The 15,432-nt window shown below is 43.7% G+C and overlaps 1 protein-coding gene across 1 annotated transcript in view; it reads left to right on the forward strand.

Annotated features, from left to right (window-relative positions):
* The window catches only part of ptcd1 (pentatricopeptide repeat domain 1), a 31,607-nt gene continuing 16,175 nt past the window's right edge, over positions 1-15,432 (forward strand). The window contains exons 1-5 of the mRNA XM_043711291.1: positions 1-112; positions 5,556-6,113; positions 8,619-8,759; positions 10,133-10,351; positions 12,262-12,363. Of these exons, the coding sequence (XP_043567226.1) occupies positions 5,604-6,113; positions 8,619-8,759; positions 10,133-10,351; positions 12,262-12,363 (972 nt within the window). The 5' untranslated portion in view covers positions 1-112; positions 5,556-5,603. The remainder of the gene's footprint in view (positions 113-5,555; positions 6,114-8,618; positions 8,760-10,132; positions 10,352-12,261; positions 12,364-15,432) is intronic.

Here is a 15,432-nt window from a genome sequence, read left to right on the forward strand (position 1 = left end):
TCCTCCAAACCGGAAGCACATGGAGACAAATGGAAGGAGCTGGTTTCAAGGAGAAATGTTTATTAAATATCCTCAAGGATGTGTAGATTCTCTACTGTTGGGATAATTTTTGGTGGGTATCTCATCCTGTGTTATTATATTTAGCCACTAGTTCTCTGCAGACACTGACTTTTCATGTCAGTGTAGAAAGTGCTGGAGAAACTCAGCATCTGGGAAATGTATTGATTTATTGTTGTCACATGTGCCAAGATACAGTGAAAAATGTTGTTTGTGTGCTATATAAGCAGATCGTACCATACAAGTGTACCAGGGTAGCAGAACAGAATGCAGAATACAATGTTACAGCTGCAGAGAGAGATCAGTGTTAACATTAAAGAGGTCTATTCAAAAGTCTGATATCAGCGGGGAAGAAGGTGTTCTTGAATTTATTTGCCTGCATATTCAAATTTTTATATCTTCTGCCTGCTGGAAGAGGGTGGAAGAGAGTATAACCAGGGTGGGAGGGGTCTTTGATTATGTTGGTTGCTTTCCCGAGGTAGTGGGAAGTGTAGATGGTTCACAAATCTCTGTAGATTCTTGTGGTCTTGGGAAGAGCAGTTGCCATACCATACTGTGATACATCCAGGTTGGATGTTTTCTATAGTGCATCTATAAAAATTGGTAAGAGTCCTTATGTATATGCCAAATTTCCTTAACCCCCTGAGGAATTAGAGACATTGTGCTTTGTTGACCATCACATTGATGTGGGTGGACTAGGGCAGATTGGTGATCATCACTCCTAGGAACCTGATGTTCTCAACCATCTCCACCTCAGTCAGCACCATTGATGCAGACAGAGGTGTGCCCTCCACTCCACTTACTGAAGTGAAGGCCCAGCACCTTTGCTTTGCTGCCATTGATGGAGAGATTGTTGTCTTTACACCTTGTGGCTAAGCACTTAATTTCTTTGCTGTATTCTGTGTCGTGATTGTTTGAGATCCAACCTACAATAGTGGTGTCGTCAGAAAACGTGCACCCCAACACCATTAACAATTTGGCCACATAGTCATGATCATATGAGGAGAATAGTAGGGAGCTGAGTATGCAGTCTTGCGGGGCTGATGTTGAGGATTATACCAGAGGAGCTGTTATTACCTATTCTTGCTGATTGCAGCCTATGGGTCAGGAAGTCAAGGATGCAATTACAGAGGGGGGAGCTGAGACTTAGGTATAGAGTTAATGTTTTGCAAAGAATCCTGTTCGGAACTGAAGGGGGCCAAAAAATAATGGGCTTATGCTGCAGACAAAAGAGAGGAGGACAGGATGGAACAGATGGTGAGAATGCCCAGGGCAAAAGACAAAGGGAGTTTTAGTAATGGTAAAAGTGAGACGTAGAGGCAAAATAGAGGAGTAAAGGCAGGATCTAGAATTTTTTTAACCATTAACACACTGTCTTTTGTTATTTGTATTCTCACTATCTGTTTCACTCACTGTGCCTCCCCTTTGTTAACAGCATTAAAAAAAACACTGGTCAGCCCCCTTCAGTTACTCTCACCACATTACCAGCCAGACCTGCTGCGTTTCTGCAGCACTTTGTTTTTAATTAATATCTCCAACATCCTCAGGATATCACTTTTATTGAGTTTTAAATTTCATCATCTGCTATGGTGGGATACAACCCAGATGCCCCGAACATTCTTTGGAAGTTTTAGGTTATTCGGTCCACTGACATTAAACACCATGGAGTCATACAGCACAGAAACAGACCCTCCGGTCCAACCAGTCCATGCTCCCAAACTAAACTAGTGCCATTTGCACTTGACCCATATCCCTTTAAACCTTTCCTATTCATGAACTTATCTAAAAGTCTTTTAAATGTTGGAACTGTACCTGCATCCACCACTTAATTTGGCAGTTCATTCCACACACACTATTCACCCTCTGCGAGAAAAAAGGCCCCTCGTGTCCTTTTTAAATCTTTTTCCTCCCACCTTAAAAACTATGTCCCCTAATTTTGAACTCCGCCACACTAGGGAAAAGACCCATGCTATTTACCTTACCTGTGCCCCTGATGATTTTATAAACCTCAATATACTCACCCCTCAACCTCCTATGCTCCAGTGAAAAAAGCCCCAGCCTTTCCAGTCTATTTTTATTATCTCAAACCCTCCATTCCCGACAGCATCCTGGTAAATCTTTTATGAACCCTCTCCAGTTTAATAGTAACAGACAACTAGAACTGCACACAGCACTCCAGAAGAGGCCTCACCAATGTCCTACACAACTTCAACATGACATCAAACTCCTATATTTAAAGTTCTGAGCAACGAAGGCAAGTCTGCTAAACACCTTCTGAATCCCCTGTCTATATGTGATGCAAATTTAAAGAATTATGTACCTGGATCTCTCTGTTCTACAACACTACGCAGGGCCTATTATTAATTGTATAAGTCCTGCCCTTGCTTGTAACACCAAAATGCAATACGTCACACTTATCCAAATTAAACTCCATTTGCATTCCCATTTGATCTTGATGAAAATCTCTTTGTAATTTTAGATAACCTTCTTCACTGACCACTATACCATCAATGTTGGTATCATCTACAAATTGCCTTCCTAACCACTAAATGGCCTACCCCTATTATACATCATGTTGAGTAATCTGCTGCTTGTTCTTATCCTAAAGCATCAAATGATTGCAATCTTTGTCATAACATAGCAAGAACAATCCTAAAGCAAAGGCCACCGGAGAGAAGATTTACAGGAATTATACCAGAAATGTCTGGATGTATACGTCAGAAAAGGGTTAAGAGGATAGATCTCTTATAATAATAAAAGATTAAGGGTGACGTGTTTAAAATTCTGAGAGGTTTTGGTCAGAGTGAACACAAAAGGTTTCCTCTTGTGGTGAAGAGTGTAACTGGAGGCCATCAGTAAGTACAGTCCTTCGGAACTGCATAGCGAATTCAGAAGAAATTCTTTACCCGAAGAAGTGCTTGAAGTGAATAGTATTTAAGGAGGAGCTAATAAAGCACAAGATGTGGAAAGAAATAAATACTGCAGCCTCTGGAGACCTGAAATAAGAACAGAAAATGCTGGAAGTACTCAGCAGGTCCAGCAGCGCATAGAAGGAGAAACCAGAGGTCACATGTTTGGTAAATGAGACTTTATCAAGATGGGAACATAGAATGCCGACAGTGTAGAAAGAGGACATTCAGCACTAACTGAGTCTGCACCAAACCTCAGAAGAGCATCCCACCCAGACCCACCCCATCCCAGTCACCCTGCGAGGGGTATTAACCCCTGGTTAAACCACCTAACCTGCACTGGTTGCTATGAGCAATTTAGCACAGCCAGTCCACCTCATCTGCACATCTTTGGACTGTGGAAAGAGGACATTCAGCACTAACTGAGTCTGCACCAAACCTCAGAAGAGCATCCCACCCAGACCCACCCCATCCCAGTCACCCTGCGAGGGGTATTAACCCCTGGTTAAGCCACCTAACCTGCACTGGTTGCTATGAGCAATTTAGCACAGCCAGTCCACCTCACCTGCACATCTTTGGACTGTGGGAGGAAACCAGAGCACCTGGAGGAAACCCACAGGGAGAACACCCAAACTTCACACAGTCAGCCAAGTCTGGAATTGAACCCGGTTCCCTGGTGCTGTGTGGCAGCAGTAATTGCCATTCTGTCACCCATATGTTCTAACGAAGGTGGCATCTTGTAATGATATGCTAACTAACATTCAAATTTGTTAAACAACACATGAATGGCATTTAAGCAACTGTGGAACAAGGGAAAAGCCATGATAGGGATGGCTGCAAGGAAGAGGAAAAGGGAAGGTCTGGTAGGGTGGAGGAGAGAAGAGATTAAATGGCAAAAGTGATGGGGTAAAACATGAATGGAACCAGTAAAGAAGCAAACGAAGACATGGGTGAGGTGCAGGAGATAACAGCAGGGGAGGAAGGAAGCATGGAGAATCTGGCAAAGGGAGGGATGCCGTGGTTCCGGAACGTAGTGTAAGCAAGTTTATCAATCCTGGAGCAAAACCTTTCCATTTGAAACCTATCCAGCAAAAAGGCCAGAAGGCACTTACATCTCCATAATCCTCATCATGCTGAAGGTATAGAGAGGTGTCTCCTGGCAGAGATCATCTCCATTTCTAATATATAGCTATAGAGATGTATACATATTTGTATATACGAGGTGAAATATTAACTTCGTGCTTTGCACTCAACAGATGCTGCCTCAGTATTTCCAGCATTTTCATTTTTAATTTGTGTATTGGTTGATCTGTACCACCATGATCTGCGTTATCAAAATGTTTTATTATGAATGTAACTTTGCTCGCTGAGCTGGAAGGTTCATTTTCAGATGTGTCGTCACCATTCTAGGTAACATCATCAGTGAGCCTCTGATGACCTGCTTTCTATTTATGTGTTTAGGTTTCCTTGGGTGGTTGATGTCATTTCCTGTTCTTTTTCTCAGATGGGGTCCAAGACGATGTGTCTGTTGATAGAGTTCCGGCTGGAATGCCATGTTTCTAGGAATTCTCATGCGTGTCTCTGTTTGGCTTGTCCTAGGATGGGTATGTTGTCCTTCCTCATCTGTATGTAAGGGTACTAGTGATAGTGGGTCATGTCTCTTTGTGGCTAGTTGACATTTATGTATCCTGGTGGTTAGTTGTCTGCCAGTTTGTCCGATGTAGTGTTTGTTACAGTTCTTGCAAGGTATTTTGTAAATGACATCTATTTTGCTTATTGTTTGTGTGGGGTCTTTTAAGTTCATTAGCTGCTGTTTTAGTGTGTTGGTGGGTTTGTGGGCTGCCATGATGCCAAGAGGTCTGAGTAGTCTGGTAGTCATTTCTGGTGGTACCCAAACAAGCAGACAAAATGCTTCCAGAAACCCTAGCCACTCTCCCCTACATCAACACAGCGAAACAGCAGCTAATGTACTTAAAAGACCCCACACAGACAACAAGCAAAACGGATGTGATTTACAAAATACTTTGCAAGAACTGTAACAAACACAACATCGGACAAACAGGCAGAAAACTAGCCACCAGGATACATAAACATCAACGAGCCACAAAGAGACATAACCCACTATCACTGGTGTACAGATGAGGAAGGACAACACATCCATCCTAGGACAAGGCAAACAGAGACATGCACAAGAATTCCTATCAACAGACACATCGTCTTGGACCCCATTTACCACCCTCTGAGAAAAAGAACAGGAAATAACATCACCACAGGAAATTGCATCATCAACCCAAAGAAACCTAAACACAGAAATAGAAAGCTGGTCATAACATCGTGGTTGACTGAATGCTCACTGATGATGTTACCTAGTATGATGACAAAATGTCTGAAAACAAACCTTCCAGCTTAGTGAGCAAACCTACATCCAGAACCTCAACCTGAGCTATAAATCTTCTCAAAACTCGCTATGTTTGATTATGTTATCCCTGATTTTTCACCCTGCACCTCAGCATCTATTTTTACAAGCAACCTTCACACGGCGAATTCAGTTGTATAAAAGTTCATCTCTATTTTTATTTTTAAACTTAGCACTCCAGTCTGCAGACCCTTGAAGGAGGCTGGAAGGATTTGCAAAACATGGCTTGGCCTTGGTTTTTACCCCTTCAGCATTTCCAGATGTACCTATCCATGAGACTTGGCTCTTCCCTGTATCCGTACCTGGCCCCATTCAGACACCTGAGCGCTTTCATGAGAAGTAACCCCATGAGAGCCATACCTCCTCGAAATGTGACTCACCCCAGGAATTTGCTGTTTTGGAATGGTGGATGGACGGGTTTACCCAGGATGGTCAGCAATGACCAGGGCGGTGACACAGAAGGCAGGCAGTCTCCAGCCTCACCTGGCCAGGACTCATCCTTTTCCTCGTCTGAGGATGAAATTGAAGGATTTGGAGCAATGGGCAGGATCTACTCCTCCAGGAGATTTTTCCGCAAAAGCTCTTTGGAGCTCCAGGATTCCAGATATGGTGACACTGAGGATCAGAGTGAGGAAGAGATTGAACGTCCGGAAGTGAGACGGAAGCCAGGCCGAAGGAACACGACATACTGGTACTTTTTGCAGTGCAAGAAACTCATCAAAGAAGATAAGGTCAGGAATTTGGTTAACCAGTCTTACAAAATGTAAAGGTATACTGCACAGAAAGGCGGCATGGTGGCTCAGTGGTTAGCAGTGCTGCCTCACAGCACCAGGGTCCCAGGTTCGATTCCAGCCTCGGGCAACTGTCTGAGTGAAGTTTGCACATTCTCCCCGTGTCTGCATGGGTTTCCTCTGGGTGTTCTGGTTTCCTCCCACATTCCAAAGATGTGCAGGTTAGGAGAATTGGCCAAGTTAAATTGCCCATAGTATTAGATGCATTGGTCAGGGGAAATTGGTCTGGGTGGGTTACTCTTCGGAGGGTCGGTGTGGACTTGTTGGGCTGAAGGGCCTGTTTCCACACTGTAGGGAATCTAATCTAATTCCACTTGATTAGATTACTTACAGTGTGGAAACAGGCCCTTCGGCCCAACAAGTCCACACCGACCCTCCGAAGAGCAACCCATCCAGACTCATTCCCCTACACCTAACACTACGGGCAATTTAGCATGGCCAATTCACCTGACCTGCACATTTTTTTGGACTGTGGGAGGAAACCGGAGCACCCAGAGGAAACCCACGCAGACATGGGGAGAATGTGCAAACTCCACACAGACAGTTGCCTGAGGTGGGAATTGAACCCAGGTCTCTGGCACTGTGAGGCAGCAGTGCTAACCACTGTGCCACCGTGCCGTCCATACACTTGCTGTGTAAGAAAAAAACAACTTTCTCACATCCTTCCCCCTCCCCATCCCCATCCCCCAAAACCTCTTGTTCAAAACTCCATTTATATTTTCCCATAGTCTTTGCATGATCAGCTAATGGGAATAGCATTTATTGTCTACGTACCTATTCAGCATAATCTTGTCATACCTCCCAAAACACTCCCTGAGCTTTTTGTTTTCCCAAGAAGAACAACCTCACCTTCTCTAAATTAATCTTGAAACTAAAATTCATAATTCTTGGAACCATTGCTGTACACCATCTCTGCATGCTCCCAAGGAGAAGGACCCTCCCATCCTTGGGGTGACACAGTGGCTCAGTGGTTAGCACTGCTGCCTGACAGCGCCAGGGTTCAATTCCAGCCTCGGGCAACTGTCTATGTGGAGTTTGCACATTCTCCCCGTGTCTGCTTGGGTTTCCTCCGGGTGCTGCAGTTTCCTCCCACAGTCCAAAGATGGGCAGATTAGGCGTATTGGCCATTCTAAATTGCCCATTGTGTCCATGGATATACAAGTTAGGTGGGTTGCTGTTTGGGGGGGTCAATGTTACTGGATGTGCCAAATGGCCTGCTTCCACATCTTAGGGATTCTATGGTCCTTCCCAAAGTGTGGGACCAAAAGTGAATATAAAACATGAGGGAACAATTTATTCCAGTCAACTGCAGGCTCTGGTTTACACAGAACAGAGTGCGTTTAATAGTGAATGGGACAAATTCTTTCTCACACTTTCACCAGCACTGCTTCGAGTTCGTTATTTTTATTTAACCTGTCCACTCCCCTCTTGGAAAAGGCACCTCAGTTTTGCCTTCCCTACAGCACGGCCATTCCATACGGATAAGAAGATTTCTGAATCAATCCCAGTAAAGACCATTGATATTCTGATGTGAGATGTTGACCAAGGAAATAATTCCATATGTCGTGATCACAAGGAAGCTTTTGTCATTTTTTTTATTTAAGGACAGTTCCATAAATAAGAGAAACCTTTGATTTTTATAGAAGAATTCTAGTTGAATATGTGCCAGGAGTGTTATTGAAGGAATGGATTCTGACTAGTTGGAGGCTCGTCAGCCACTGTATAGTGTCTAGTTCAGCCTAGATAGAAAATTTAGTTTCTCCAAAGTATGCCTTAAGAAGACCAGAAATGTAGAAATGTAAACTACTTTGCGGTTGTAGGTTTTATGGCTAGTGTATAACATTTATAAAAGGAATGCACTGATGCACTTTACCCATAGTCACCATCCCAACCACATCCCTTTATTCGTTCTTATCCAGTGATTTATTAATTGCACTGTGTGCTTTACTGGGTTGCCCAAATGCGTTGATCCGAAAGCTCATTATTCTTTTGTTCGAAATATTCTGTTTCAATTTCCTTTTCATTTTGTTTTACAAGTATGAGCAGTTAGTCTGGGTCAATTCTGCCAATCTCCTTTCTGATGGAACACGGCTGTTTGTTCAGCTCAGTGTAGATTTTACCCAACAGTATGTCCAATTTCCGTCATTCTTTCTTATTAACATCATTCCCAAGATATGGTGTCATCCTTATTGGAATATATTACACCCTTTCAAGCGCAGAACTACCCCAGTTTTGCGATCAGAATTGTACGTAGTAATCAGAATGTGGGGATGAGTCTAATAATTTATACGTTATCAGAATCATCTTGGCGAATGGCCTTTTATTGTTACTGTTGCTGAAGTTTTGGATTGAATGCTTCAGTCCTTTTCATGGTTAGCACATTGATGATTGTTCCAATGCTTAATCCCTGTGTCTTTCTCACACTGGTGGCTTTCTCCTCTCTAGTTGGCTGAGGCGCTGCACACGTTTGAGACTCAAATGGTGAAGGAGGAGCGGCTGTTCCCAGAGGAATACAATTACACAGTGCTGATAGGAGGCTGCGGACGAGTGGGCTACTTGAAAAAAGCATTCCAACTCTACAATGACGTGAGTGCTGGAGACAGTGCAGTTTTTCCAATCAGGGATTTGTGAAATCCCATTTCTGTGCAGGAAGGGAATTTGATTCCAGTTCAGATGGTGGCCTGTGTGTGTCTGAGCATCCTGATGCCCAGGTCACTCCACCCTAGTCACACTTACTTACCAGCGAAGCAATAGCCTAATGGTATCATCACTGGACTATCAATCCAAAGACCTTGGTAATATTCTGGCGATCTGGGTTCAAATCCTGTCATGGCAGAATTTGAATTCAGTTTTAAAAATCTGGCCATATATCCATTGTTGATTGTTGGAATAATCCATCTGGTTCACTAATGTCCTTTAGGGAAGGAAACTTACCCGGTCTGGCCTACATGTGACTCCAGACCCTCAGCAATGTGGTTGACTCTTAACTGCCCTCTGTGGAAATGCAGGCCTGGTCCCCTCTCACCCTAACCTATGCCCTCTAGTTCTGGACTCCCTGACCCAGGGAAAAGACTTTGCCTATTTATCCTATCCATGCCCCTCAACCCATGAATACACAAAAAAAAACCTTTTATGGAATTTTTCCGTGTGCAGTGGTTTGGACAGAACTATTCTTGAACTAGCGAGTTTTGAGAAGATTTGTAGCTCAGGTTGAGGTTCTGGATGTAAGTTTGCTGGCTGAACTGGAAGGTTTGTTTTCAGACATTTCATCACCATACTAAGTAACATCATCAGTGAGCCTCCGGTGAAGCACTGGTGGTGTGGCCCACTTTTTATTTCTGTGTTTAGGTTTCCTGGGGTTGAAAATGACGTCACCACAGGAAATGACGTCATCAACCCAAGGAAACCTAAACACGTAAATAAAAAGCGGGCCTTACTACCAGTGCTGCACCAGAGGCTCACTGATGATGTTACCTAGTCTGGTGACGAAACGTCTGAAAACAAACCTTCCAGCTTAGCGAGCAAACTTACATCCTATTCTTGAACTTCTGATGAATTGGTGGCGAATCCTTCATTACTTGAGGTAAATGGGATTGTATGGAAATATGGCTCAAAGACACTGTGTTACCCATCCAAACTACTCTGTGGGGGAGGGGGAGGGGGGGTCTGTATTCTGTTCATCTCACCGTTGCCACTAGTATCTTCCGCCTGTGCACCTTAAGTGTCTGTGATTCCCTCCTAAAGCCTTACTTTCTGTTCTCCCCTCCTTTAAAAATGTGCCATAAAGCCTACCTCTTTGACCAAGTTTTTCATTACTTGTCTGAACGTTGCCTCATTGGTTTGCTGAGAGTTTCTGTTTAGTTCTGCTCCTGTGAAGGACCTTGGACATTTTCTTTCAGTGCGATTAAAGATGCCATTCGTCGTCAATAAAGGAATGAATCGTGATTTTTGTTTTGCAGATGAAGAAGAGAGCTGTGACTCCTTCAGGAGCCACCTACACTGCTCTGTTCAATGCTTGTGCAGAAACACCTTGGAAGGAAACAGGTCTGCAGTTTGCCACAAAGCTCCGGGAAGAGTTAAGCAGCAAGAACGTCAGTCTTAATCTGATCGCATACCATGCCATGTTGAAAGCGTTCGCTGTCTGCTCGGACCTAACGGCCTGTTTTGATGTGCTTCGGGTGAGTACTTGCATGGGGAGCTGGCGCTTGAGGGGGTTCGGGATCTGCTGGATTCTCCTGATCTCTATACATTGAGATCTTGCACATTGTCTGCTCACCAGCCTGGACAAGAGAGGTCAGTCGAAGCAATCACTGAGCTGGGTCTCTGGGTTGAAGAGGAGGTGGGGAACAAGGTTACAGTGATCATTTATACAGTTGGGTAAATGGCAGATTAGAGTCATAGAGATGTACAGCATGGAAACAGACCCTTCGGTCTAACCCGACCATGCCGACCAGATATCCCAACCCAATCTCGTCCCACCTGCCAGCACCCGGCCCTTATCCCTCCAAAACCTTCCTTTTCATATACCCATCCAGATGCCTTTTAAATGTTGCAATTGTACCAGCGTCCACCACTTCCTCTGGCAGCCCATTCCACACACGCACCACTCGCTGCGTGAAAAAGTTGCCCCTTAGGTCTCTTTTATATCTTTCTCCTCTCACCCTAACCTATGCCCTCTGGACTCCCTGATCCAGGGAAAAGACTTTGCCTATTTATCCTATCCATGCCCCTCATAATTTTGTAAACCCCTATAAGGTCACCCCTCAGCCTCCAACGCTCCAAGGAAAACAGCCCCAGCCCCTTCAGCTTCTCCCTATAGCTCAAGTCCTCCAACCCTGGCAACAACCTTATAACTCTTTTCTGAACCCTTTCAAGTTTCACAACATCTTTCCAATAGGAAGGAGAGATTATCACACTCTCAAAATATTACAGACAGTTGAAGAATTAATTTAGGATTTTAGTGACTTACACGGATTTTTATTTTTAAATGTATTCCCGGGATGAGGGTCACATACTTACTGCCCATCCCTAATTACCCAGAGGGCAGTTTAAGAATTAGCCACATTGCTGTGGGTCTGGAGTCACATGTAGGCCAGAATGGTAAGCATGGCAGTTTCCTTCTCTAAAGGACGTAAGTGAACCAGACGGGTTTTCCCAACAATTGACAATGGTTTCATGGTCATCATTAGACTCTTAATTCCAGATTTGTTTTTTCTTGAATTCAGATTCCATGGTGGGATTCAAACCCGAGTCCCCAGAACATTATCTGGGTCTCTGGATTCACCATCTCACAACACCACTAGGCCATCGCCTCTATATTGCACTCATATTCTCTATAGAGATGCTGCCTAATCTGCTGAGTTTGGTTTTTCCAGCTTCTTCAGATTCTAATTCAGATCTTTCCAGAATCCACAGATTTCTGGTTTGTGATGTGAAATGTTGAGGGGGTTGACAGGGTAAATGTTTCTCATGGGGGAGTTTAGAATTGAGGGACACAGTATAAGGGGTCTGCCATTAAAGACAGAGAGGAGGAATTTCAGCTCTCAGAGGGTCTTTAATCTTTGGCATTCTCTTCCTCAGTTAGAAATGGAGGGGGTTTAAAACATTTAGTACATTTAAGGCTCTGTTAGAATGATATTACAGTGAAGTCATGAGTTATGGGGGACAGACAGGAAAGTGGAGTTAAGGCCCAATCAGATCAGTGATGATGTTTTGGGATGGTGGAACAGGTACGAGAGGCTGAATGGCCATAAATAAGAATAAAGGTCAAGTCGCCATAGCTTTACTAGACCATAGGGCTGCTCTCTCATTTGAGAGAGAGAGGTGTGACTTTATAGAGGTTTATAAAATCATGAGCATGGATAGGGTGAATTGCCAAGGTCTTTCCACCAGGAGAGAGAGTCCCAATGAATATGAAGACAGCAGAAGGAATCACAGCCGTGGAAAGAGCATCATGAAACTTCAATTGAGTGATATGGGGACCAAGTATTTATAATCAGAATGAATGGCATGCAAAACTGGATTAGTGACAGATTTCACAGAGTTGCTGCCTTTCTTACCAAAGTTGCCTCTGGCCTTTATTTTGCAGGAAATAGTTCATAGTGGTCACAAGATGAACGTGGAAACATTCAGCATTTTAATGATTGGCTGCATCAAGGACACAGAAAATGGTTTTAGGTATTTGCTACAGGTAATTAAGGTTTCATTTCCTCGCTGTTCTCTCCCACCCCACATTCTTCACGTTTGCCAGACAACCTAGAGGCCACCAGAAACAACTTCCACTCCCATTTCCTGTCCTCCTCATCTGGGTTCCCCTTCTCTCACTGAACTCCGAGAGGAGTCCGAGCACGGTCTGGAGGAAGGGAGAATGTACTGACAGTCATCTCTCTCTGTGGAGAGTAGAATTGTAATCTCTCCCAGGTGACTGATGACATATTGACATTTCCTTCCGATTGCTCAGCATTACACTGAGCGAGTGAGTCAGCATGTAGCAGTGGGCTATCAGAGACCTCTGCTCATCTTGTATTGAGGTGCTTTTTTTTTAAACTTACTTTTTTCTTACTATCTCATTTTTTGTTTTCGAAAGCTAACTTCTGTGAAGTAACAGAAACCATACTAAATGTCACGATACAGATTTGAGTGGGCATCAGGAGACACTGCAATGCGAATTGCTGTTTACTGCCTATTGGCTTTCAGTTTTATATTGTCAAATTAACTGATACTAGAGTAACAAAGGAGCAGACAATGAGAAGTTCTCAGTGAAGGATAGGTCAACCAGTAAACTGGGCACCACTGAGGTATCACAGTGACAGTTGACGGTGGTCTATCGAAGAAACCAGATGATGGCAGGGGACTGTAAACTCCCAAAAGGTGAGAGAGTGGAAGGGGCCAAAGCATGAGAAAGCTTCCTAGAATACGTACTTACTGAAAAAGATGAGGATTATCAGAAGGCAGAGAGGATGACTGAGCTAGATAAAACCGAGCAAGAAGGAGGAACCATCTAAAGAAATAATTTGAAATGACACAGTCACTTCACATCTGAGACCTCCAAAGAGCTCTACAATCAATTAAGTACTCTTGAGGATAGGTTAATATTTTAAATATAACAGAACATATGAATTGGGTATAGATTAGATTCGATTCCCTACAGTGTGGAAACAGGCCCTTCGGCCCAACCAGTCCACACGGACCCTCTGAAGCATAACCCACCCAAATCCATCTCCCTCTGACTAATGCACCTAATGCTATGGGCAATTTAGCACGGCCAATTCACCTGACCTGCTCATCTTTGGATGGTGAGAGGAAACCAGAGCACCCGGAGGAAACCCACGCAGACACGGGGAGAACATGCAAACTCCACACAGACAGTCGCCCAAGGCTGGAATCGAACCTGGGACCCTGGTGCTAACCACTGAGCCACCGTGCTGCCCGTAATAGGGTAGGCCATTCAACTGATGAGCTTAATCTGCCTTTCATGCCCAATCTCATTGTAACCTCAAATCCAATCCTGCTTACAAGAATTTATCTAACTCTGCCTTAAAAATATTAAAGGACCCTGCTTCCATCAGCTTTGTCAGGAAAATAATTATTTGTGAATACAATTTACAACCAGCGAGGCATCCCTTGGTGGAGGGTTTCCTGCGAATCAGAATACTGGGAGAACCTCAGCTCTTGAGATAATGCCAAGGGATCATCTGTAGCCAACACTATCAGGTAGAAAGTGCACTGTTGTTGTTGCTGTGAAACACGCTAGGGTGGACGCTAGGAAATTGTTTCCGTTAGGCGAGGAGACTAGGACCCATGAACACAGTCTTAGAATTAGAGAGGGTAATTTCAGAACAGAAATGCGGAAACATTTCTTCAGCCAGAGTTGTGGGCCTGTGGAATTCAGTGCAGTGGAGGCCGGGACGCTAAATGTCTTCAAGACAGAGATTGATAAATTCTTGATGTCACGAGGAATTAAGGGCTATGGGGAGAATGCGGGTAAGTGGAGTTGAAATGCCCATCAGCCATGATTGAATGGCAGAGTGAACTCAATGGGCCGAATGGCCTTACTTACACCCCTATGTCTTATGGTCTTAATAGTTCCCTGATCCTACAGCAAGATACTGAAATGTCAAGCTGGAAGTGTGTTGAACTTGCAGTGGATTGTGGTGGATTTCCAATCTTTATAATCTTGGAGCGTTACCACACTGTCACAGATGAAACCAAAACCAGTCATAACTGCAGTAGTTGTGGGTATGTTTGCTGAGCTGGGAAGTTGGTTTGCAGACATTTTGTCCCCTGTCTCGGTGACGTCCTCAGTGCTGTGGAGCCTCCTGTGAAGCACTGCTGTACTGTGTTGGTTGGAATTTATTTGGTTTCATTCCCACTGCTTCTGGTTGTTCACTGCAGTGGTCTGTCTATTGGGTCCATCAATAAACACATTGACCTAGACCCAATATACCAGCCACTGCAGCAAACAACCGGAAACAAAACCAAATAAATTCTAACCGACACAGTACAGCAGCGTTTCACAGGAGGCTCCACGGCACTGAGGATGTTATCTAGAAAAAGGACAAAAGTCTGCGAACCAAATTCCCAGCTCGGCGAACATAGCCACAACAACGGTAACCGGCCCCTGATCTACAAATCTGTCTCACAAACTTTGACCAGTCAGACTTTTTGAAGCACTGAGGATGAAACTTTGCTTAGTGGGTCAATCATGTGACTCAGCAAATTTTTTTTTTATCCATTCATTGGATGTAGGTATCGCTGGCTAAGCCAGCATTTATTGCCCAAACCTAATTGCTCAGAGGGTAGTTAAGAGTCAACCACATTGCTGTGGGTCTGGAGTCACACGTAGGCCAGGCTAGATAAGGACAGCAATTTCCATTCTGAAAGGATGTGAGTTATTCAATTTTTTTTTTATAGATATTTTTATTAGAAATTTAACATTTTTACAAGTTTACAAAAATAAACAAAACTCTCAGATATAAACATTGATATACAATTAGCTCAAATATACAATAGCCAAAATTTGACAAAAAAAAACAAAACAACAAAAAAAAACCGAAAAAAAACAAAAAAAAAACAAACAGACAAAACTCAACTATCTACTAATCTAACCTACAACTAACCAGAGTGTATATTTAAGTCTCTTACATGCTCGGAATGTGTTAACATCAGATGTAATAAAACCCGTATTCGTGCGGGATTCCTCCCCAGAGGGGCCGCGGACCAGCCAGGTTTGTAATCTCAATTAAATAAAAGCCCTTAT

This window comes from Chiloscyllium plagiosum, chromosome 21 (genome assembly GCF_004010195.1).
Source record: "Chiloscyllium plagiosum isolate BGI_BamShark_2017 chromosome 21, ASM401019v2, whole genome shotgun sequence".
Lineage (NCBI taxonomy): Eukaryota > Metazoa > Chordata > Chondrichthyes > Orectolobiformes > Hemiscylliidae > Chiloscyllium > Chiloscyllium plagiosum.